General features: G+C 50.5%; 1 protein-coding gene across 5 annotated transcripts in view; it reads right to left on the reverse strand.

Annotated features, from left to right (window-relative positions):
• LOC140388230 (cadherin-related family member 4-like) overlaps positions 1–25,704 on the reverse strand; it is a 330,338-nt gene that overhangs the window by 73,637 nt on the left and 230,997 nt on the right. For all 5 annotated transcript variants that reach the window (XM_072472043.1, XM_072472040.1, XM_072472041.1 and 2 more), the window contains one exon: positions 2,232–2,373. In XM_072472043.1, coding sequence (XP_072328144.1) covers positions 2,232–2,373 — 142 coding nt within the window. The remainder of the gene's footprint in view (positions 1–2,231; positions 2,374–25,704) is intronic.

Here is a 25,704-nt window from a genome sequence, read left to right on the forward strand (position 1 = left end):
TGTGGTCAGATTGAACTAAATTATCTGATTCTGAAGAGAAATGCCGAGGAGTAGAGGAATGGATGGATCGTGCAGAGACGTTGTTCAAAGAGACTGTCGATCAAGAAGGATTTCAGTTGGAGGAAGAAGAACAAAGAAAAATGGATTATATTATTATACCTGTTTGCATGTGTTGTTTTTTTTTAAAAAGGAAAGGTATATTTACTGTGTACATTTCTTAGTGGATGGTGCAAAAGTGAAAAATGAAACCATTTTGAAGTTGATGGTTTATTTTCTTTTCTTGGGGGGAGGTGTCATGTGAGAGTACCTTTAAGACATGGATGTCTAAGCAATGTACCTTAAATAAAACAGTGATGTCAGAAAGTGGGTGGAGCTGAGGTCAGATCAGCCATTTTGCAGTTTTTAGTTTCAGTTTTGAAAAAGAGCTGGTGTGTGTCTGTGTGTTTCCAGAGAGCTGCAGTTTAGTTTTGCAGTTTGGAAAGAGCTTCGGGAGTGTCTGTGTTTTGCAGTGAGCTGGATCTCTGCCATGAAAGACTATCTCTGGATCATTTGGGTGATTTAAACTCATAATAGTAAAACCTTTAACCTGATGTGATTCTGTTTAAAGGTGTTGAGTCTCTTGGAAGTTTGAAGGAACCTTTTAAGGAATTATTTACTGTTGCAATATTTTCTGAGTTATCTTTGAAGTAAGGGGTGTTAAGAGATCCAATGTTTATTTCAGATGTTAAGTTGAGTTCATGAAATAAACAGTGTTTTGTGTTTAAAAACCCACGTGCCCATAATTGTAATCCCACACCTAGGGAAAAAGCCGTATGCTCGGAAAAGCAACAAATACATTAAAGGGTGAGGTTGGTTGAACTCCATGATACATTTTGAGGTTCTGAAAACGCCTTGCCCAAGATATAAAATTCTAACAGGACTAGACAGGGTAGATGCAGGGAAGATGTTACCAATGACGGGTGTGTCCAGAACCAGGGGTCACAGACTGAGGATTCAGGGTAAACCATTTCGGACAGAGATAAGGAGACATTTCTTCACCCAAAGAGTGGTGAGCCTGTGGAATTCATTACCACAGGAAGTAGTTGATGCTAAAACATTGAATATATTCAAGAGGTGGCTAGATATAGCACTTGGGGAGAATGGGATCAAAGGTTATAGGGAGAAAGCAGGATTCGGTTATTGAGTTGGATGACCAGCCATGATCATGGTGCATGGCGGAGCAGGTCGAAGGGCCAAAAGACCTCCTCCTGCTCCTATCTTCTATGTACCTCTGGTCAACAGTGAAGACTGGCCTCTGTTGGCAGTGCCGTTTATCGACAGGGGGGCGGGGGTGGAAGAGGCACAGCGACACTGGTAATGAGTGCCACCTGCTTCCACCCTGTCCATGGAGAGGTAAAGGAAGCCCAGGCCACGGGTTTCACTCTGGCACTGCCAACCCTGCACCAACTTTCCTGATGCATCTGGGGGAGGTGGGGTTGTGAACTGAATCTTCCTCAGTAACCCCACCAAACTGAACATTATTTCCCTGAGGAATTGTAAATTTAAAGCTCCTCTCACCATCTCAGGGTGTGCCACACACAATGCAGTGACGAGTGGGAGTTGGGTTTTAATAAATGTTAACATCTGGTCTGACCCAGGTCAAACTTTACTGGGGTTGAAATTCATCCCTTGATCAGAGAGAATTCCCCCATTCTTTTTCAAATGATACCAGAGGATATTTTGCATTCACCAGACAGAGTTTCGGTTTCACATCTCCTCTGTAAGATTGTACCTCCAACACTGCAGCACTGCCTCAGTACTGCCCTGGAATGTCAGTCTGGATTTCATTCTCTAGTCTTTGGAGTGGGTCTTCAACCCATAACTTTCTTCTATTGGGTTCCAGTGATTGGCGACTAATGACAATAGATGTTTATTAACGGTATCTGAGCAGCTCTTATATGCTGTGTCTCTGCCTGCACTCAGGGAGAACTCCCGCACTCCCGAAAAGTGGCTCCTTTTTATACCCACATCATTCCAGCATCTATGTGACCACCCGGCCTACACCTGATTCAGAGGCGAGGGTGCCACCAACTAATACCTCAGCTCACCAACACTGTAAATGAGATGGTTTCCAGTTCTCAAAAACAAATGGTGGAATGGGCCCCAGCCCAATAGAATTAGACAACTGGAACATTATAGAATCACCCGGCCCCTATATTTGAGCAGTCTCAATGTGGATAAACAGATCTTACCACCAACAATTCTGTAGTTGAGAAACGAGGAGTCTTTGTCAGTACAGGACAGTGTAACGATGGAGATACTGTCCGCAAGTGTAGAGTAGATTGTTTCCTTGTAGAAAGGGGGATTACATACGGGAGGAACATCATTTACATTCTGTAAGTAAAGATTGCACCTATCAGAACTTGCCATTCCCGCAGTGAATCACCTGGGGTTGTGGAAGTGCCACCTTGCCTGGGAAAGGTGCAGTTTTCATTCCTGTCACGTGTGGATCTCGGTTGGGAGTGGGGGGAGGGTGTTCCGTGTGTATGCAGTACCCACAGGATTAGGGAGGGAAAAGTCAACCATGGATCCACCTGTTGTGTTTCGGATATCACTTTCAGAATCTATGTACATGGTTAACTCTTTTTTAAAATATTTTTATTCAAGGCTTTTTACATATTTACATGAAAATGTCAGAAGACCAAAACATCAACATAAACAGAAACCACAAATCCTCAACCTCCCCTGATCCAAGCACCCCACTACAACCCGCCTTCCTAATTTTATCCCTCCCTCCACAGCCCCCTAACCCCCCCCTCCCCCCCCACCCCACCCCACCCCATGCTGACCCCTCACTCAATCTTAAAGAAATCAATGAACGGTTTCCACCTCCAGGTGAACCCATCCTCCAACCCCCGCAAAGCGAACTTCACCTTCTCCAACCACTGGAATTCTGCTGGGTCATTCGCCCACACCCCTGTCTTCGGTGGCTCCGAGACCCGCCAACACAACACAATCCGTCTCCGGGCTATCAGGGAGGGACAGGCTAATACATCGGCCTCTCTCCCCACCTGGACTCCAGGATTTTCCGACACACCGAATATCGCCATCTGCGGACTTGGGGCATAGCCCACACCCAGAATCTCGGACATAACATCTAAGAGCCCCTGCCAGAACCCCCTCAGCTTTAGACATGCCCAAAACATGTGGACGTGATTGACGGGACCCCCCCCCCACACTGCCCATACCTATCCTCTACCCCTGAAAAGAACTTGCAACCGTCATGTGGGCCCAATGCACTACCTTAAACTGGATGAGGCTTAACCTCGCATAACCCCAAACATTTTTTCAACAATCTTAAACATTTCAATTAGATCACTCTTTACTCTTCTTACGCAGTGGAATACAAGCCCTGCATAATTCGCAGCCGGGTGGCCCTGGAAAGGGAGCATGCGGTGTCCACGGGCACACTCGAGCCCTTCCGTGCTCGGTGGTCACCGCAGGGGTTGGCTGCTTTATCGATCCCAATTTTTACATCTTGGTTTGATGGATTTAAGTTTCCGTTTTCTCTTTATTCCTTTTGGGCTGTGCTCCGTTTGTTCTTTGGGTGCGGCCCTTTTTAATTTGTCCACCAGTTAATTTGTGTTCTTCTATTTAGTTGATTGGGCCCTATAAAACATACAAGCCCTGCATATGGGAACTCAGTCTCATCTCCAATAAATATCCATTATCCTGGACACATTTAAATCTTATCAATTGACATTCCATCTGAAATGGGTGGGGACTGGAGGGAAATTGTTAACATCTGGTGGGTGGTGGGATTGGCTGACTCGAGATGGCCTTGCATGGGTGAATGGACAAGTTTGCAGCAGGGGATAATTTGATTTTCCCTCCTTTTTTAGGCCCAAACTGGAAAATAAAAATAAAATGAACCGGCCTCGGGGCCTCCTCTTGCTGCAGCTTCACCTAGAGGGGAAGCCACTGTAGTTTCAAGTTGTTAGTTCAAATTACAGTCCATGCATTGGGGCCTGATATTCATACGTAAAGAAAGATCTCCCCGACTTCAAACTAGAGCAGGTAAAAATCTGGAGGGGTGCTTACGTTGTTGGTAACCTTCCAGCAGGTCGGTTAACTAGTTTATTTTATCTGCCACTGATAGAATCTACCTTTTTAGTAAAGAATCTACCTTTTTAGTATATAACTAATTCAAGGAATAAATGGCCCAAAACTTAAAATGGCGCTGCGAGCATTCCGAAGGGCGTAACAGGGAACATTTACGAGTTGCACGGACGAAGGAAGAACGGTGTGGCCTTTGAAAGCTCACAGGCCCCCAGAACATCACAGGCCAGACCACACCAAACGATCTGAAGCCTTTGATCCAAACATCGGCTGGACTGAGGTAAGACACTTTTATTGTGTCTCAGCCCACCCCTGTCTCCTACCGGCTAAAGAATCCTGCAAAAACAATATTAAAAAAAGGAACTGAGATAAGTGAGTGTTGAAATTGCTTATTCATATTTTTTTGGAAGCGTTAGACAGGGACAATAGTTCCCGCGCCTTCAAATAGTAATTATGGAAAATGACAATAAATCCATTTCTTCTAAAAGTGCTGCAGAGTTCCCACTGCCACAAGAGGGAGCCCAGCTACAACAAATGTCTACTGAATTCATCTTTATGGAGCTTACAAATTCAAATCTTACGCATTTTAATTTCCCAAAAGCAATTACTGAAATTGAATTAAAATTCAACATTACTCAAGGCCAATGGTCCTTTGAAGATGTTAAAATCATTTGGCAAAAGGTCGCCAGTTTATGGAAAACTAATCGTATCAGATGGTCTCTTGTCGTTTTGCGAGAATTGCGTAAGATTAGGTCCGCAGCTGAACTAAGGGCCCATGAGGACACTGTTACGGCCGTTAAAAAGCTTCTGTGCTTTTACAAGACTCAAATGACAAACTCCAGTGTTCAGATCACCACCGATCTTATCTGCACCATCAAAACTATGAACTACAAAAACAACGTGCGGACCTCAAACAGAAAAATAACGACCTTCAGGTCACTAATGCGGAACTGCAAAGTACAGTGTCTGACCTCCAAACCATTAATGCTGAGATTCAGACTCAAAATAAACAGCTTGAGGACATTACCAGTGACAACCAAGCTCTTCGAAACATTAATTCCAATGCAGGGAAGGAAAAATTCGAACTTAAAGTGACATCACTGAAATTCAAAAGTTATTTTCTGATTCAAAGTCCACAGTCCAACTTTTAACAGTACAAAACAATGAGCTGCTCTCCAAAAATAGCAGCCTCCAAACACAAAATGCACAACTCTTAAAAGATGAAGGCATTCTGGACACTAGAATTTCCAACTTGAAACATACTGGGCGGGATTCTGGAGAATCGATGTTCATGCCAGTTTTTCCCGCGTCGCCGGTCCGGCACTGTTCCGCCATTCTCCCAGCCGCCGAGAACGGCACCATCGAGGTCGGTGCCGCGCCTGCCGGAGAATCGCCCGAGGTACTAAGTATAGTGATTCTCCGGGCCCCCCGCTATTCAGCGGCCCGGATGGAGGGGGTGGGGGAAATGATGCCGCCATGCTGTGGGGGCCGGGGTGGGGGGCGGGGGGGGGGACGGGAGGGCAGGCAAGGTTACCCAATGGAGAACCACAAAGGCTGAAGGGAAAATCAGCCAACACAGGCAAAGACTAGCAAATACAGAAATCATGTGTATCGAGACCTGTAAGAAACCAGACAGCACTGAAACCAGCAGCCATCTGCATAGTAATGCAGCAGCCATCTACATAGTAATGAGCGATTCCAAGGCACAATCGCAACAGTTAAGGTGAAAAAAGCCAAGCCAGACTCCTCGGCGCCAGCAGGAGCCAAGACAAAGGAAGGCCAATGGACATTTAGCGATCAGGGAACCGCTCCAGCATTGGAGAAATCGATCCAAGTGATCGGAAAGTAGTCCAATCACTTGGAACCAGGTACGGGGTCCGCCCCGAAGGGCGGGAAGCCCCTGGGGACTATACAGTAAAGGCCCCAAGTTCAAATCGTTCTTCTTTGGCAGGGTCACTCAGCAACTTGAACCAACCCTTGATAGTGACCTGCCTCGCTGCCGCCAACCAAGTAAGTCTCAAGTCAACGCTCGCTATGAGATAGGCGCTCCTAGCTACCAGTCCATACCAGCTTTTGAATCCCGCAGACTCAGGACCTGAACGAAAGGCCATTTGTTCCCCTGACCTGGTGGGCCAGTCCGAAGCTAAGTATAGGCCTTTTAGTGATGGGAATAGCCTAGAGTTTATGCATAAGTAATGATTTACTGTGTATAATAAATGTGTTTTGATTTGAATCTTACTAATTGGTGTGTTGAGTTATTGATCATTACTTGAACTTGAACCTCGTGGCGGTATCATAAAGATACCTGGCGACTCTAGAGCAAAGGTTAAACAAACAGAGCAAATTACAAATTAAGAGCCAACCAAACGTTAGCAACATATTACTGTCGACATCCTGACGGGACCCGACTTATAAGTGGCTTAACCACTCCGGGAGAACCCAAAATTTGGATTAGAAATCCAATTGGGAACAGAAAAATCACAAGTGTTCAAGCAGTTCTGATCAATCCTCATAATTCGGAAGTGTGTTAATGCATGCGTAACTAACAGGGCTATAAGGTAAACTGATAGATTTTTGTTGCGAAAAACTGTCGGGAGTTTGTATTCTGGAAAATAGCGAAAGCCGTACCCGTAATTACAGCACCACCTTAATACCCCTTGTTCCAAATTTTAAGAGAAGTATTTAGAGAGGAAAGATGGCAATGCAACGCCTCATGAACCCCAAAGAATTCGTGGTCGCAGCGACCAGCAATAGAGTAGGACAGTGTCCCATTTGGGAAGAGGAAATCAGAAAGTACCTCAAAGGGAAAGGATGGCTCCTTTGGAACGAATTCTGTGAAAATGAGGAAACAGGTCCCGGGAGTATAGGACATACTTGTTGGGAGAACCTGAGCGAAATCCATAAAAAAAGCTTGGGAAAGCTCGCAAGCCGATGGCAATCGTGTCCTGTTTGGCACAATTGCGAGGCACAGAGGAGGTCGTTCAGAAGCTCCGTATAGAGATAGAGGAGACACATCGAATGAGCAAGGTCGATGTGAGCGAGATAGAGAAAGAGAACCTAGAATTAAGAAGGAAATTAGCAGCAAAGGACGGAGAGGTGAATGATGCCAAGAGGGCACACCAGTCTTGTCTGGCGCATTTAAGCAGCTTCCAGACACAGTACGAAAAGGCCTATCAGGACACGCAACGTGCAGTCCTGGTAAGAGAGGAAACAGAGAAACAGGTAGAGGCATTGCAGAGGCAGTGTAGTGACCTGAAGGCAGCGTTAAGAGCACTCCATGCTACCACCACGGAGCACAGACAGAGCTCACTAGATCATGCAAAGTGCCGGAAGCAGATTGCAGAACTGCTGTCTTTGCTTTCAGTTCAGAATGGGTTCCAGAGCACCTTTGGATCCCAGTTAGATACAGAAGACGGCCCGGATTGGGAAGAATTAAATGAGACTGCGCATAGATATGTTCAGGGAACATGTGCGCACGGAAAGCCCCAGAAGAGAAAAGCGCCCCAACCCCCAACAGAGCAGATAGTTCAAGCTCCAATGAACCCAGTAACCACCCACCGCACAGTCACATCGGAAGGAGACACGGAATTCCTGTACACGACCCCCTTAACCGTGACCCAATTACGGGACGCGTGCGAGAAAATCACACCGTTCCTCCCCACCTCAGACCCCCACCACTTCTTTGCCAGAGTAAAGCAGCAGGCGACCATGTACGGCCTGGACGAGCGTGAGCACGTGAAGCTCACAGTTTTGAGTTTAGACCCTTCGGTCGTAGCAGCCCTTCCCGACCCACAGAATGTAGGAGGAGGCACCCTTGCAGAGATGCACGCAGCGATCCTCGACGCGATCGGCTACAACAGAGGTGACCCCGTAGAAGGCCTGAATAAGTGCAGGCAGAGAAAGACGGAACACCCCACAGCGTTTGCTGGACGCCTGTGGATTCATTTCACAGCAGTTTTCGGTAATCTAGAACGCGCCCATTTGTCCCAAGACGGTATGGCCAAATGGACCCACACCCTTATCTCCCATGCCACAGAGGCAGGACAAAAAGCCTGTACGAATGATGACCCCTCAGAGGAAACCCACAATGAGAAATGGGTACCTGGGAGCAGTCTGTACAAAACAAACCCGCAGTTCGGAAACCCGAGGAACAGCAGGCAGAAGCAGACATCCAAGCGGTGAAAACTCACCAGAACCCCGTATGGGTGAACGAAGGCAGGAACAGCCCCCCACAAAAGCCACAGGAGTGTTACAACTGTGGACAGTTAGGACACTTTGCACGAGAATGCAATGCCCCATGAAAGCCACAGAGAGCCCAGCAGGCAGGCACTCTGCATAAGAATAGGACAGAGCCCATACATAGTGTGAGCACCCGTTCAGACCAGACGGACCTGAACGGAACAGACCAACGGTGTTCGGGCTCCCCCAGTTGGGTCTACGACACCCTTTGGGATAGGTCCGGCTGACCAGTAGTTGCAGCAAAGATACGGGGACAGCCCATCGAATTTCTCTGGGACACAGGAGGGTCCTGCACCACAATCAATTCCTCCACCATATTCCAGAAAGACACGTGGCCCACTACAGCCACCATACCCTCAGCGGCTTCAAAGGCCACTCGCAGCAGGGACACATCACAGCCCCTGTACCCATTCAAATCGGCAACATCACCACCAAGCATCCCATAGTCTTAGTCGACCTGCCCCACACAGCAGAACACATTTGGGAAATTGATTTTATGAATTCCCACAACCTGTCCTTTGATCCAGTCAACCAATGTGTTTGGAGAATGGCAAAATCCGCAAGAGCCCCCGCAACGCTCACAATAGGCGAATACGCCAACAAGATTAGTGCAGTCGGTGAATTCTGGTTTGACCCGACGACGATTAGCACAGACAAGCAAGTTAGGGCAGTTCTGCAGAAGCACAGGACAGCATTCGTGATCCACAAACACGACTGTGGCCGGATGACTGGTTCCGTTCAAATCACAGGACCTGACCCTAGACCCCAAAAGCAATACGGATTTCCCCAAGAGGCAGAGGGAGAAATCGCAAAAGTTATCGACAGCTTATTAGAGCAGGGCGTACTCAGATCAGTAGCCTCTACTAATAATGCCCCGATTTGGCAAATGAGAAAGCCTGATGGATCATGACGACTGACCATCGATTACCGGGAACTCAACAAAGTCACCCCCGCAGCAGCCCCCACGGTAGCCACAAGTCCCGAGACCATGATCAAACAGGGACTCAACACACAATACTTGACGGTTTTAGACGTCAGTAATGGATTCTGGTCCATTCCATTGGCAAAAGCGTGCTAATACAAATTTGCCTTCACCTTTAAAGCACAGCAGTACACGTGGACATGCCTGCCACAAGGATTCCACAACTCCCCCTCCATTTTCCACCGACAGCTGGCAATTGGATTTTCTAAACTTTCTAACCCTGAATGTCTGGTTCAGTATGTGGACGACCGATTACTGCAGACAGACACCAAGGCAGAGCACATCGAGCTTCTGGCCGAACTCCTGGAACTTCTACAGGAAATTGGTTGCAAAGTAAACCACAAAAAGGCCCAGATTTTGGAAGATAAGGTGATATATTTCGGCACGATTATCACGCACGGTAAACGCGAGATCGAGCACAAAAGAATTGACTCGATTGCCAAATTGCCCCTTCCCCAGAATGTTTCAGCCCTCCGGTCGTTTTTAGGACTGGTTGGGTCCTGCCGAAACCACATTGACGGTTTCGCCAGCAAGGCAGCACCCCTCTCAGACCTAAAGAAAGGAGCCCCCTGGGAATGGCTTCCGCAACATACGGATGCTGTGGATGCTTTGAAAAGAGCCCTCATTGTAGCCCCCGCACTACAGGTTCCAGACCCGCTTTCCCCTATGCTATAGAGATAGCTAGCACCGACCGCACCCTTTCGGCCGTGCTCCTCCAGGAACGGCACGAACAGTTAAGACCCGTGGCTTACGCCTCCAGAGTTTTAGATCCTGTGGAGCAGGGATTTTCGGCCTGTGAAAGGCACCTGCTCTCAGTTTTCTGGGCAGTTCAGTATTTTTCCTACATAACCGGACTAAACCCCATCACAATCCTCACAGAACACACCCCCACCCAGCTTTTACTTGACGGACGACTTAAAGACGGTACAGTTAGCCAAATTGGAGCAGCTAGATGGACCCTTCTTTTGCAGGGACGGGACATCACTGTAAAAAGGACCAAGACCCACACTTTCTTAGCCGATAACCTTCAGTACCCAGGCACCCCCCATGAATGTGAAATCATCTCACCGCACCACAACACAGGCCCCTTTATTGCAAAAACACCCCCCAGAAAGATAAGTAGTTCACCCGAGCCCCCAGCCCACAGACACATGCGAACCCTTAAGGATATATGTGGATGGATCTTCCACTATATTAGAAGGGAAGTGCATTACAGGATGCGGCATTTATGTCGAGGACGTGGCCTAGAAGAAATATCACTAAAACTACCAGGCCACTTAGGCGCGCAGGCGGCAGAACTAGCAGCCGTTGCGTACATTGTGGATCACCCAGATTCCTTCCCCAGCCCAGCAGACATATACTCGGACAGCCTCTATGTCTGCAATAACCTTACAGAATTCCTACCTATGGAAAGCAAGGGGATTTGTTTCCGCAGACAGAAAACTCCCTTCAGCCACATTTTAGAGAAAGCACAGAACAGGACATTCGGAATCGTTAAAGTTCGAAGTCACCACCGTTCCACCTCCCCCCCGGAAATGTGAAAGCCGACGCACTGGCCAAAGCAGGTTCCAGGCATGGATATTTTTGGACACATCCCGAAAGCGCACCAGTGAATGCAGTTCAGGTCTCGCAGACTAATATCGAGGATTTAGTGCAGGCCCAGAAGCAAGATAGCAATCTCAGGGAGATTTTGAAAGGACAATTTACAGCACCCTATGATAGGTTTAAAAATGCACTGACCACAGTGTGGTGTTAAAAGACACCCTTTACGTGGTTCCTGAACAGGACAGGAATCAGCTTATTTGTTTGTTCCATGACAGTCATGGACATCAGGGAATTGATCCCACTACAGCCCACCTCAGGCAGCTCTGTTGGTGGCCAAGTTTAAAAGAAGATGTAACGCACCACGTTGTAAATTGCCTTATTTGTGCCCAGAACAATCCGGACAGATACGCAAAAAAGGCTCAACTTAGTCACACCCGCCCCGTTAATGGCCCCTGGATTAACCTCCAGATCAATTTTATAGGACCATTGCCCCCTTGCAGGAATGGTTACAAATATGTATTAGTTGTCATAGACACTTTTATGAAATGGGTAGAGGCATTCTCGTCCAGAACGAACACGGCAAAGACCACCGCAAAGATCTTAACCCACCACATCTTCACAAGATGGGGACTCCCCCGCAGCATTGAATCCGACCAAGGTTTCCATTTTACGGGACGTGTCATGAAGAACGTCCTCACGATATTTGGCATTACCCAAAAATTCCACATCGCATACCACCCCAGTCAAGTGGTATTGTGGAGCGCATGAATCGGACCCTAAAATCAACCCTCAGAAAAATGGTCCATCAGAACAACGCCACTTGGGATTCAGTCCTCCCTTTTGCGTTGATGTTTTTAAGAAATACTGTCTCAACACCCACAGGTTACACCCCACACACTCTCATGACCGGACGCCCCATGAAAGGCACAGAAGTTTTATTAGGATTGGACTTGACCAGCCCCGAAGTGACGGCCCTCACACACGAGAACGCAGTCAAACAGTGAGTGGAAAATGTAAAAACGGCTCAGTTGGCAGCCGCAGTAAGATTAGGCACAAGGAAGAAACAGAGCAAGGCCTGTTTCGACAAGACAGTGCATGCGACTGAGTTCAGTGTAGGACAGCAAGTCATGCTCTCCATCTATAACCCCAGCACATTCCTGTCACCGAAGTATTTGGGTCCGTACTCCATTGCGGACAAAGTAAGCCCCTCCGTCTACAAAATCAAGTACCCCAACGGAAAGACTGCGTGGTTCCATATTAACCAGTTTAAGGCATATGGCCCACAGTCCAACCACGCACATCACGTCATGCTCGACGCAGCAGACCACATCCCGCCCACACCCAACATATCCCTCCCTCCCCCAACACGTCCACCACATCCATGGACTCGTCCTCAACTCCACCCCCGACCTCTAGACTCCGCCCTGGAACGCCCACAGACAGCAGCAGCAGCGACAGCGACTGTGACACAGACAATAGCCACAGCACGCCTCCCTACTATCCCCATGCAACAGGACCCACACCCAGCGAATCTGACCACGATTCGAGTGATCCCTTCCTCATCACAGTCCTCAACAAACCCCACCACAGACCACTGCCCTACGATGACGATTCCGTACCCACAGAACTAGACACCACCTTTTGGCACCGCGATAATTCATTCAGGCTCATCCGGAACGACGAGGTGGACCCCAAATCACACCATGCAGCCCTATCAGCCCTTATACATTCGAGAGTATGGCATCCGGGAGAAGATGACGACTTTGAGTCTGACTCCCAAAGCGAGAACCCCTTTGCGACCCTGTTCGTAACCGATAACTGAGGTGTCCAGATGATGTTTTAAAAAGGAACTGCTTAGGAGAAAACGGTGTCCTTTCTGATGGAACCTGCAGCATGTTGTTTAATGTTGTTTGTTACTGTTATTGTTAAATGTTGTTTGTAAGATCGGAATTTTTTTTTTCCACGGCCCCACGCCTTATTTTTCGGCCGAAACCTTTGGGAACTTGCCAGCACACTCATCGGCCGAAACCGCTGCGAGCTTGCCAGCCCCCGTTCATAACTGCTCTTCTGGTTCGAAGGTAGAACCAATACGGCAACCCCCCACGATGACTACATTTCATTTTTTCATTTTTCTTGCCCGTTCTTGTCGGTTGCTCAGGTAGTGGAGAAACGGCATTGATCACCGTCCTACCCGGGGATTCCACCCAAATCTTACCCGTCGCGGCCCATACGCACCTCATTTCGGCACTTTTGGTTCAAAACATTTTGTTTTGTTTTCAGGCGACCATCCCTCTGCTATTTACATCCTCAAACATTTGGATGGTAAATCGCACAGCCTGCGAGACGGCTCGCACTGTTTCAGTATTTTTAAGTGTGTCTTGTCCTGAATATTCGGTTTAAAAAAAATTAAAAATGAGGGAGTCACACATGGTGACAAATTATAAAGGGAGAATTGGCACTAAAGGACAGACATACTAACAGACGAGATATTAACCAAGAAAGTAACATACACTATGCTTGATCCCATAGAACCCCAGAAGCTCCAGGAAAAGAGACGAAACGGAAAGGAAGAGAAGAGAAAGAAGACAACAATGAAGACGTCATACATGTTTTTCGTTATTGCAATTTATAATAAAGGACATTCGTTTGCGTTCTTCTGTAAATAAAGAAATGGAAAGATTGTACATCCCTGTGCTTGACTGCCAAGCCAGGAAAAATGTAAATGCTGCTATTATTTTGTATTGTTTAGGAAGTTAATATGATTGAATGTTGAGTGAGTGTAGTTTATTGAGGACAGTTAGAGGTACCGTTTTTTAATTTTGTAATGCATGTCCCTGTTTTGACATAGCGCCACTTAGAAATTGTTAGTTAAAATTTTTCTTGCATAGTTATGGTCAGTGTAGAGGCCATAGAAGAGTGCTCGCCGGGTCAGGGAATGAAGACAACGCAGTTACGTGATCCTTCACGCTTCGCGTTAGGATCACAAGGAGGGTTGTAGCCACCTGGGTTGGCCACTTCCCGACTTAAAATGGAGAACCGCAAAGGCTGAAGGGAAATTCAGCCAACAAAGGCAAAGACTAGCAAGTACAGAAATCATGTGTATTGCGACCTGTAAGAAACCAGACAGCACTGAAACCAGCAGCCATCTGCATAGTAATGCAGCAGCCATCTGCATAGTAATGTGCGATTCCAAGGCACAGTCGCAACAGTTAAGGTGAATAAAGCCAAGCCAGACTCCTCGACGCCAGCAGGACCCAAGACAAAGGAAGGCCAACGGACACTTAGGGACCGCCCAGCGATCAGGGAACCGCTCCAGCATTGGAGAAATCGATCCAAGTGATCGGAAAGTAGTCCAATCACTTGAAACCAGGTACGGGGTCCGCCCCGAAGGGCGGGAAGCCCTGGGGACTATAAAGTAAAGCCCCCAAGTTCAAATCGTTCTTCTTTGGCAGGGTCACTCAGCAACTTGAACCAACCCTTGACAGTCACCTGCACCGCTGCCGCCAACCAAGTAAGTATCAAATCAACGCTCGCTACGAGATAGGCGCTCCTAGCTACCAGTCCATACCAGCTTTTGAATCCTGCAGACTCAGGACCTGAACGAAAGGCCATTTATTCCCCTGACCTGGTGGGCCAGTCCGAAGCTAACTATAACTGTTAGTTATAGGAATAGTCTAGAAAGTAGAGTTTATGCATGAGTAGTGATTTACTGTGTATAATAAATGTGTTTTGATTTGAATCTAACTAATTGGTGTGTTGAGTTATTGATCATTACTTGAACTTGAACCTCGTGGCGGTATCATAAAGATACCTGGCGACTCTAGAGCAAAGGTTAAACAAACAGAGCAAATTACGAATGAAGAACCAACCAAAAGTTAGCAACAGGGTGGAGGAAGGAGGAGAAGGGTGGAGGAATGAGGAGTGGGTGGGGAAAGGAGGAGGGGGTGGGGTGGAGGGTGGACAAGGGTACTCATGGGAGCGACATGCCAGCCGGCCTGCCATGGCAGGACAGTGGCAAAGACACGCTTCCAAGTGCAGGTCATGGTGATGGGCTAAGGCCAGTGGCGCCGCAATGAAGAGGGTCGGGGTGAAGTGGGCGGTGGACGGATAGTGTGGGCAGAGCGAAGGTTGCATGTGTGTCTGCAGCGGTACAAGGCAGCCGGGGTGCCCATGTATCCCATGGGCCCTGGCTGTCGAGGTGTCAAAGCGCCATCATTAAACATGTTGTTGTCTCTCCTTCCCAACGACCCCACTTTGTGTAGTTCGTCATGTTTGCGCACCATCCAGCTGTGTCTGCCGCCGTGGCGGGGGCGGCTGCCCTGCAGGTAGCCATTCGGCGCCGCCGACGCAGGCGGCTCAGAGCAGCTGCTGGAGCGGCGGCTACAGCAGAGGGACTGGCTGCAGAGGGCCCCGTGCCAGCCGCTAATGCTGCAGGCCCTCCCGCCCGACAGGTGCACGAGGAGGTAGAGGGTGACAATGACCACCACATCGTCGGGCATGCGGAGGACAATGATTCGGATCCTGATGGGGCACGGGGGAGGAGCAAGAGCAGGTGGTGGTGCCAAGGCACCGGAGGCGCCCCATGCGGCCTCGAGTGTACTGGGATCGCATGTCGTTCCAGGACCTTCCGGATACGGCAGAAGGAGACTCCAATTGAGTCGGGAGACCGTGGCACATATATAGGACTGAGTTTAGGAGGAACTTCTTCACCCAAAGGGTTGTGAATCTATGGAATTCCTTGCCCAGTGAAGCAGTTGAGGCTCCTTCATTAAATGTTTTTAAGATAAAGATAGATAGTTTTTTGACGAATAAAGGGATTAAGGGTTATGGTGTTCGGGCCGGAAAGTGGAGCTGAGTCCACAAAAGATCAGCCATGATCTCATTGAATGGTGGAGCAGGCTCGAGGGGCCAGATGGCCTACTCCTGCTCCTAGTTCTTATGTTCTTATATGCCACCTCATGGTGCACCTGTCACCACGTGGAACGGGGGGAGGACATGCTATCCCGGTGACCGTCAAGGTCACGGTTTCCCTCAATTTCTTCGCCACGGGGTCCTCCCAGGCGCCGAGCAGGGACCTGTCTGGAATCTTGCAGGCACCGGTGCACCGATGCATCCGGGCCGTCACCGACGCCCTGTATGAAATCGCCTAAAGATACATAAATTTGAACCTCCGGTGACAGCGGGCGGGAGGCAACCGCGCGTTGGAGGGCTCCCATTCGGGAACGGCATTTTCGGGGGTTAACGCCCGGTCCTAGGGCCAGCGAAGGCAGTAAAAGTCGGGAGACAGCACAGAGGAGGGGAATGTCGAAGACCAGCAAAAAAACGGCCGTGAAAAAAGCGGCTGAAAGTCCGTCGGGGGGTGGAAGGGTCACCGCGGGGTCAGTAAAGAAAATGGAGGGTGGAGCACCAGGGGAGGCCGCAGTGCTTACGGCTGAAGAAATAACTAAGGTGATGGCTGCGGAATTCGAAAGGCAGTTTGCGAAATGCATGGAAACGATGAGGAAGGAGATGAGGGAGGTTTTGAGTGTGCCGGTAGAGGAGGCGATTTCCCCAGTGATGACGGCGGTGGCGAGCGCAGTGGCGGAGGTGTGAGAGCAAGGGGAGGCGCTGAAGGAAGTGGAGGAGACGCTATTGCAGCACGGTGATCAACTTGCCTCGATGGGGAAGGAGATGCGGAAGGTGATGGACATTAACAAGGATCTGCGAGGAAAAATGGAAGACCTGGAAAACAGATCCAGGCGACCGAATTTGAGGATTGTGGGGCTGCCCGAAGGAATTGAAGGACCGAAGCCGACTGAGTATTTTGCCGCGATGTTGGCAAAACTATTGGGGGAGGGGGGAGGATCCCTCCCGATATGAACTGGATCAGCTCATCGGTCGTGGAGGCCTGTACCAAAGGCGAGTGAGCCGCCAAGGGCAGTGACTCTGTGCTTCCGTAGGTACAGTGTGAAGGAGAAGGTCCTGAGCTGGGCCAAGCAGAAGCGGGTGGTGCAGTGGGCTGGAGCTGGTATACGTGTATACCAGGACTTTACGGTGGAGCTGGCGAGGAGGCGGGCTGCCTTCAACCGGGTGAAGAGGGCACCGGGAAAGACCGGGAAAGAGTGGTGTGGGAAAGAGGGGTTCCTTTTCATGGGACACTGGCATCAGTTTTGGGACAGGGGGGACCTATACCGTTGGGATGGTCTCCACCTGAACCGAGCTGGGACCAGTGTTCTGGCGAAAAGAGTAAAGAGGGTGGTCAATAGGACTTTAAACTAAAGATTGGGGGGGGGGAAGGGAAAGTCAGGGAACCAAGAGGTGAAGTAATCAGTGGGAAGCGTAGCTGCTTAGGAATACAAAAAAACACGAAAAGACAAAACTCAGGAGAGGTTACGATAGTCCCCATCCCACAAAATATGACACAGTGTATGGAAAGGCTCAGTAAACCAAGGTCCACCACACTAAGAAAACAAAAAGGGACGGTCAATAGAGAATTAAAGGTGCTATATTTAAATGCGCGCAGTGTACGGAACAAGGTAGATGAGCTTGTGGCCCAGATTGTGACTGGCAGGTATGATGTGGTAGGCATCACAGAGACATGGTTGCAGGGGGTTCAGGACTGGCATTTAAGCATCCAGGGATTCACAACCTATCGAAAAGACAGAGAGGTGGGCAGAGGGGGCGGGGTTGCCTTGTTAATTAGGAATGAAATTAAATCAATAGCACTAAACGACATAGGGTCAGATGTTGTGGAGTCTGTGTGGGTAGAGTTGAGGAACCACAAAGGCAAAAAAACCATAATGGGAGTTATGTACAGGCCTCCTAACAGTGGTCAGGACCGGGGGCACAAAATGCACCACGAAATAGAAAGTGCATGTCAGAAAGGCAAGGTCACAGTGATCATGGGGGACTTCAATATGCAGGTGGACTGGGTAAATAATGCTGCCAGTGGACCCAAGGAAAGGGAATTCATTGAATGTTTACAGGAGGGCTTTTTGGAACAGCTTGTGATGGAGCCCACGAGGGAACAGGCCATTCTGGACTTAGTGTTATGTAATGAGCCAGACTTGATTAAAGATCTTAAAGTAAGGGAGCACTTAGGAGGCAGTGATCATAATATGGTAGAATTCTATCTCCAATTTGAAAGAAAGAAGGTAGAATCAGATGTAAAGGTGTTACAGTTAAATAAAGGTAACTACAGGGGCATGAGGTAGGAACTGACGAAAATCGACTGGGAGCAGAGCCTAGTGGGAAAGACAGTAGAACAGCAATGGCAGGAGTTTCTGGGAGTAATTGAGGACACAGTACAGAGGTTCATCCCAAAGAAAAGAAAGGTTATCAGAGGGGGGATTAGGCAGCCATGGCTGACAAAGGAAGTTAGGGAATGCATCAAAGCAAAAAAGAAAGCCTATAATGTGGCAAAGAGTAGTGGGAAGTCAGAAGATTGGGAAGGCTACAAAAACAAACAGAGGATAACAAAGAGAGAAATAAGGAAAGAGAGGATCAAATATGAAGGTAGGCTAGCCAGTAACATTAGGAATGATAGTAAAAGTTTCTTTAAATACATTAAAAACAAATGGGAGGCAAAAGTTGACATTGGGCCGCTCCAAAATGACGCTGGTAATCTAGTGATGGGAGACAAGGAAATAGGTGAGGAACTAAATAAGTACTTTGCGACAGTCTTCACAGTAGAAGACATGAGTAATATCCCAACAATTCCGGAGAGTCAGGGGGCAGAGTTGAATATGGTAGCCATCACAAAGGAGAAAGTGCTAGATAAACTAAGAACAAGGAAAAAGATGGAAAATTATAGGCCAATTAGCCTAACCTCGGTTGTTGGCAAGATTCTAGAATCCATTGTTAAGGATGAGATTTCTAAATTCTTGGAAGTGCAGGGTCGGATTAGGACAAGTCAGCATGGATTTAGTAAGGGGAGGTCGTGCCTGACAAACCTGTTAGAGTTCTTTGAAGAGATAACAAATAGGTTAGACCAAGGAGAGCCAATGGATGTTATCTATCTTGACTTCCAAAAGGCCTTTGATAAGGTGCCTCACGGGAGACTGCTGAGTAAAATAAGGGCCCATGGTATTCGAGGCAAGGTACTAACATGGATTGACGATTGGCTGTCAGGCAGAAGGCAGAGAGTTGGGATAAAAGGTTATTTTTCAGAATGGCAACCGGTGACGAGTGGTGTCCCGCAGGGGTCAGTGTTGGGGCCACAGCTGTTCTCTTTATATATTAACGATCTAGATGACGGGACTGGGGGCATTCTGGCTAAGTTTGCCGATGATACAAAGATAGGTGGAGGGGCAGGTAGTATGGAGTAGGTGGGGAGGCTGCAGAAAGATTTAGACAGTTTAGGAGAGTGGTCCAAGAAATGGCTGATGAAATTCAACGTAGGCAAGTGCGAGGTCTTGCACTTTGGAAAAAAGAATAGAGGCATGGACTATTTTCTAAACGGTGACAAAATTCATAATGCTGAAGTGCAAAGGGACTTGGGAGTCCTAGTCCAGGATTCCCTAAAGGTAAACTTGCAGGTTGAGTCCGTAATTAAGAAAGCAAATGCAATGTTGTCATTTATCTCAAGATGCTTGGAATATAAAAGCAGGGATGTGCTTCTGAAGCTTTATAAAGCATTAGTTAGGCCCCGATTAGAATACTGTGAGCAATTTTGGGCCCCACACCTCAGGAAGGACATACTGGCACTGGAGCAGGTCCAGCGGAGATTCACACGGATGATCCCAGGAATGGTAGGCCTAACATACGATGAACGTCTGAGGATCCTGGGATTATATTCATTGGAGTTTAGGAGGTTAGGGGAGACCTAATAGAAACTTACAAGATAATGAATGGCTTAGATAGGGTGGACGTAGGGAAGTTGTTTCCATTAGCAGGGGAGACTAGGACCCGGGGGCACAGCCTTAGAATAAAAGGGAGTCACTTTCGAACAGAGATGAGGTGAAATTTCTTCAGCCAGAGAGTGGTGGGTCTGTGGAATTCATTGCCACAGAGGGCGGTGGAGGCCGGGATGTTGAGGGTCTTTCAGACAGAAGTTGATTTCTCGAGGAATTAAGGGCTATGGAGAGAGAGCGGGTAACTGGAGTTGAAATCAGCCATGATTGAATGGTGGAGTGGACTCGATGGGCCGAATGGCCTTACTTCTGCTCCTATGTCTTATGGTCTTATGGCACTGTACATTAGCAAGGTGCAGTGCGGCATTGTATATCCAGCGAAGCTGAGGGTGACTTCTAAGCTCAGGGACTATTATTTTGGAACGGCGGAAGCAGTGGAGGAGTTTGCGAAGGCAGAAGGACTGTGGCAGAACTGAGGAATTGAGAAATGGCCATGTGCCGATGTAACCTCATGACTGTATTTTCTTCTTTTTTGTTTCACTGCGTGCGGGTGTATGGGCTAAAGGAGCCAATGTTGTATATATTTGGACAAGGGAAGTGTTGGGACTTTCACTCGAAATGAGGGCTCTTTGGGGTGTAGTTGGATATGCGGGGTTTGTGTGCTAAAAGGGGATTTCTGGGCTTTCCTAGGGCCGGGCAAGGGGAAAGGGATCCGGGCGGGGGCCTCCACGCTGGCCGGTTTAAGCCGGCCAGTGAACGGGAGTGAGGTGGGGGAGGGGCTGCGGCCATCGGAGCCTGGCAGAACAGCGTCCGAGTGGTCTAGCCGGGGTGGAAAGTTAGGGGGAAGGAACCGAGGTTGGGAGGAGGAGGAGTTTTTCAAGAGGCAGTGGACGGGAGGAGCTGGAGACTTGGGGGGGGGGGTACAACTCTTGGGTATCATGTACGGTACTCTTTCAGAGGCTGGATGGCGTTGAGTGTCGGGGGGGGGGGGGGGGGGGGGGAGTGGACTCTATAGGTCAATGGTGACCATGGGCGGTCCCGGACTCCCTTTTCTTTTTCTCCTTTGCTTTTTGTTTCCACCGTGGGAGGGTTTGGTTTATTGGATGCATATATTGACAGGTGGGCCGTTGTTTGGGGTGGTGGGAGGATGGGATCATTGGTATTGTTAAGGGGATTGATTTTGTATTTGTTACCATTTACTGTTTGTGGGTGGGGTGTAAATCTTTGAAGGAAAATGTGAAAATGTAGAATTAAAAAAAAGATACATAAATTTTCCGGAGGACCGCGCACACCAGGCTGACCAGGCAGCGGGATTCGCCTCCGTGGCCGGGATGCCGATGGTCCAGGGGGTGATTGATGGGCTGCACGTCGGCATGCGTCCACCCTCGGACAACAGGGACGTTTTCCTGAACAGGAAGGGCAACTACTCGAATAACATTCAGGTGGTCTGAGACATCGCATGAAGATAATGCACGTGTGCGCCCAATACCCTGGCAGCGTGCATGATGCTTTCATACTAGCTCATTCGTTCATCCCCGCTATTTTCGAGGGACACACCCCCCTCTGAGGGGGGCTGAGGGGCTGGTTTCTGGGCGACAGGGGTTACCCATTGCGGTCGTGGCTGATAACGCCTACCTGGAGGTCACAGACCAACGTGGAGACCTGCTATCATGAAGCCCATGCAGCGACCAGGGGTGTTGTGGAGAGGTGCTTTGGCCTCCTGAAGATGAGGTGCCGGTGCCTGGACCGCCCTGGAGGGGCCCTGCAGTAACACCCCGACTGGGTCGGGCACATAGTTGTGGCCTGCTGCATCTTGCACAACATTGCCCAACAGAGGGGCAAGGTCCTGGAGGAGGATGCACAGGGGGAGCCCGATGAGGGCGATGCCTCTGCACATGAGGAGGAGGACGAGGATGGGGGAAGGGTGGGGGGCACAGTCACAACCTGGGGGCGGGATATGGCTGGGAGGCTGCACGATGACACCGGCTAGGAGAGCGAGCACGCGAGGCGTCGATCGGCGCACGTTTCAGTAACTAGGGGGAGGGCATCGCTGAGAAAGGCACTTGCGCCACGGATCGCGCACAACCGCACCACCCAGCACCCCCCACTTCCCGCACCATCGCACAACCGTACAGCCCACACCACCACTTTCACACCACCTTACACCTGCGGCACATCGTGAATATTTTAACACAGTTGCTTGTGTCAGCGGGTGTGATCATTGCTATGTTGAATGATGACAACCCGCTCCGCGATGACCTGTGAGCTCCGGATTGCTAGACAATGTCTGACTCATGGCCATAGCTAAACCCTCCATCTCGGTGGTCCCTGTATGCGTCACGGACAACCCACCACATGGCCATGTGGGGCGGCTGGCGTTGGTGTGCTGAGGGCGATGGGGTGTTGGGGGGGTAGAAACACACACCCGGCCTCACCGTTGTACAGAACTTCGACCCCCAGCGTCACTCGGTCCCCCTCACGACCCCTCAGGCACCGGACATAGCACAGAGGCATCTAGTTTTAATCGTGACATTCACATACAAGTGCCGTAGCCCCTACAACTAAGCTGTGCCCTGCACCCGTGCCAACTTACTACGTGTCTAACTTCTTGGCCTTACGGGCCCTACCATTACGTCTTGGTGTTTCCCCAGACGGTGCAGCAGGAGTGGAGGCGGACTGCTGAGACTCCTGCCCTGCGACGTTGGTCCCCGTCGGCGCGCGTTTCCTGGAGCGTCCCGGCTTGGATGGGCCAGGCTGCTCGGCGGGCCTGCTGGATGGCGTGGTGCCACCCTGCTCTGCCCGCTGCCCACCAGATGCACCAGGAACGGAACGGGGGGAGTCCGAGTTTTCCGGGACCTCCCTTGCTGGAGTAACCGGGACGGGCACCAGAACCTCCTCCTCCCTCGGGGAGCCCGGTGGCCCCTGGGCCTCACTATGGGACAGTGGTGCCCGCGGAGACATGCGTCATGGCACCACCGACACCTGGCACTACCAGTCCTGGAGGCCCGCTGAGGAATCAACCAGGGTCTGAACATTCCCAGCGATGGAGCTCAAGGAGTGTGCCGTCCCTGTCAGGGACTGTGCAACCTCCCGCTGGGATTCTGCGACGCCATCCAGCACGTAGGCAAGGCCGCCGATGCTCTCAGCGATGGCCTACTGGGACAGGGCCATGACCTGCTGAGACTGGGCCAGACCCCGGAGCGTGGTGGCAATGTCCAGTTGGCTCTGGCGCATGGCTGCCTGTGAGAGGGCAGCCCTGTCCTGGGCCATGGATGACACATGCACATCGAGCCCCACGCCTTGCAGAACCTGACCCATGGCTGAAACCGTTGTCCCCAATGCCTCCACCGCGGACGGCACCCGTGCGGTGTTGGCCTGGGTGGCAGCCATGACCGGCACCACTCCCTGCTCCTGGATGCGGATGGACTCCTTCAACTGCGTCTGCAGTTGCTGGAAGACAGCCGTCATCCCGTTGTCCACTCCCTGGGTTTCCAAATGCATCGGGTCTGTGGGTGGGTCTAGTAAGCCCAGGAACCCGGGAACCGTCTGAGCGGCAGCTGGGTGCTGGGCCTGGGCTGCCCTCCGACCGTCCAGCCCCTCGGCTGCTCCTACCCCCACCTGCTGTACCGGTTCGGCTGAGTAGTGCGCACCAGACAGTGACCCGGGAGCCTCATCACTTATGTGCCCAACCGAGGTGAGTGTATCTGCGATAGTGGATGTTGTGGGTGACAGCAGTGGCGCAAACTCGAGCTCTTCATCTGTCCCCAGGTCTGGGGTCTCCTGTGTCGGTCCTTGGACCGACGCAACTAGTCTGCAGCCCACGTTAGGTGCTGTGTCCGGTGTGTCCGTCGACTGTCTGGCCGTCCTCTGTGCGTCACGGTCCATAGTCCCCGTCCTCTCCCATCACTGTCCTGGCTCGCAGCCCTCTCCTCGTCCAACTCACGGCCATCAGTGTCCTGACTGTCCACCGGGAACCCATCTGGCCCCGGTGCCTTCCCCGCCTGCATACTCCCCAGCCCGTTAATCAGCTCCTCCAGCCCTACCAGTGCCCCAAGCCCAGCCACCTGCTCCGCCTCCACTCTCAGGAACCTCAGTCGATCCAAAAATCGACGCATCCCCTCCTCCTCCATCGGGGGATCAGACCTATACAGCCCCTCATAAAAGTCTCTAAATACCCCATTTATTCCCACCGCACTCCGCACTGTGTTTCCCCCCTTTGTCCCTAACTCCCCCAATCTCCCTCGCTGCCTCCCGCTTCCGAAGCTGGTGTGCCAACATCTGGCTAGCCTTCTCCCCGTACTCATACACCGCCCCTTACGCTTTCCTCCACTGCACCTCTGCCTTCTTGGTGGTCAACAGGTCGAACTTGGCCTGGAGGCTTCGTCGCTCCTTGAGTAGTCCCTTAAAATCCACCCTTAAAATCTCCCCCATCAATCTCTCCCTCTCTCTCCTCTCCTTCTTCTCCTTGTGAGCCCTAGTGGCGATTAGCACTCCCCTAATCACCGCCTTCAGCGCCTCCCAGACCACCCCCACCTGCACCTCCCCATTATCGTTAGCCTCTAGATAGCTTTCAAATCACCCCCAGATCCGCCCGCTCACCTCCTCATCCGCCAGCAAGCCCACATCCAGGCGCCACAGCGGGCGCTGGTCCCACTCCTCCCCTAGCTCCAGCTCCACCCAATGCAGGGCATGGTCTGAGATGGCTATGGCCGAATACTCCGTGCCCTCCACCCTCAGAATTAGTGCCCTGCTTATAACAAAGAAGTCTATCCGGGAGTAGGCTTTATGGACGTGGCAAAAAGAAGAAAATTCCCTGGCCCCCGGCCTGACAAAGCTCCATGGGTCCACTCCTCCCATCTGGTCCATAAACCCCCTCAGCACCTTGGCTGCCGCCGGCCTCTTACCCGTCCTGGACCTGGAGCGGTCCAATGCTGGATCCAGTACCGTGTTGAAGCCCCCCCGCCATTATCAAGCGCCCTGCCTCCAGGTCCGGAATCCGGCCCAACATGCGCCGCATAAATCCGGCATCGTCCCAATTCGGGGCATATACATTCACCAGTACCACCCGCACCCCCTGCAGCTTACCACTCACCATCACATACCTACCTCCATTGTCTGCCACGATGTTCAGCGCCTCAAACGACACCCGCTTCCCCACCAAAATCGCCACCCCTCGATTCTTTGCGTCCAACCCCGAGTGGAAAACCTGCCCTACCCACCCCTTTCTCAGCCTAACCTGATCTGCCACCCTCAAATGCGTTTCCTGGAGCATAACCAAATCTGCCTTCAGTCCCTTCAGGTGCGCGAACACACGGGCCCTCTTGACCGGCCCGTTCAGGCCGCACACATTCCAAGTTATCAGCCGAATCAGGGGGCTTCCCCCCCCTCCCCCCCCCCTCCCCCCCCCCTCCCCCCTGCTGATTAGCCATCCCCTTTTCTAGGCCAGCCACGTGCCTGCGCCTCCCGCACTCTCCATTCCCCCCAGCGGCAGACCCCCACCCCGACTCTCTCTCCGAGCTCCAGCTCACCTTTGGCCAATGCAGCAGCAACCCAGTTCCCCCCCCCCCCCCCCCCCCCGCCCCCCAAGCTAGGTCCCCCCCTAGCTGCGTTGCTTCCCCCGTAGCACTCCCGTAAGTCAGCTGACTCCTGCTGACCCCGGCCACTCCTGCCACTCCATCGACCCCCCAGTGTGGTAGTCTCCCCTTCCTCCGTGCCAAAGATATACTGAGGTCCTTGTGATAGTAGATACATTTTCGAGATGGATAGAAGCTACTCCAGTCAGAAAGGCTACAGCCACCCATACGGTCAAAATCCTATGCAAAGACTATATCCCCAGATGGGGAGTACCAGCTAGCATTGATTCAGATAATGGGTGCTGTTTGTCAGGAGGTGTGCAGATTACTGAACATTGATTGGAATTTGCATTGTCCTTATCATCCAGAATCATCAGGAGTAGTGGAACGCATGAACCGGACCTTGAAAGAAAGACTGTCCAAATACAGCCAAGGC

The sequence above is a fragment of the Scyliorhinus torazame genome, chromosome 13 (genome assembly GCF_047496885.1).
Source record: "Scyliorhinus torazame isolate Kashiwa2021f chromosome 13, sScyTor2.1, whole genome shotgun sequence".
Lineage (NCBI taxonomy): Eukaryota > Metazoa > Chordata > Chondrichthyes > Carcharhiniformes > Scyliorhinidae > Scyliorhinus > Scyliorhinus torazame.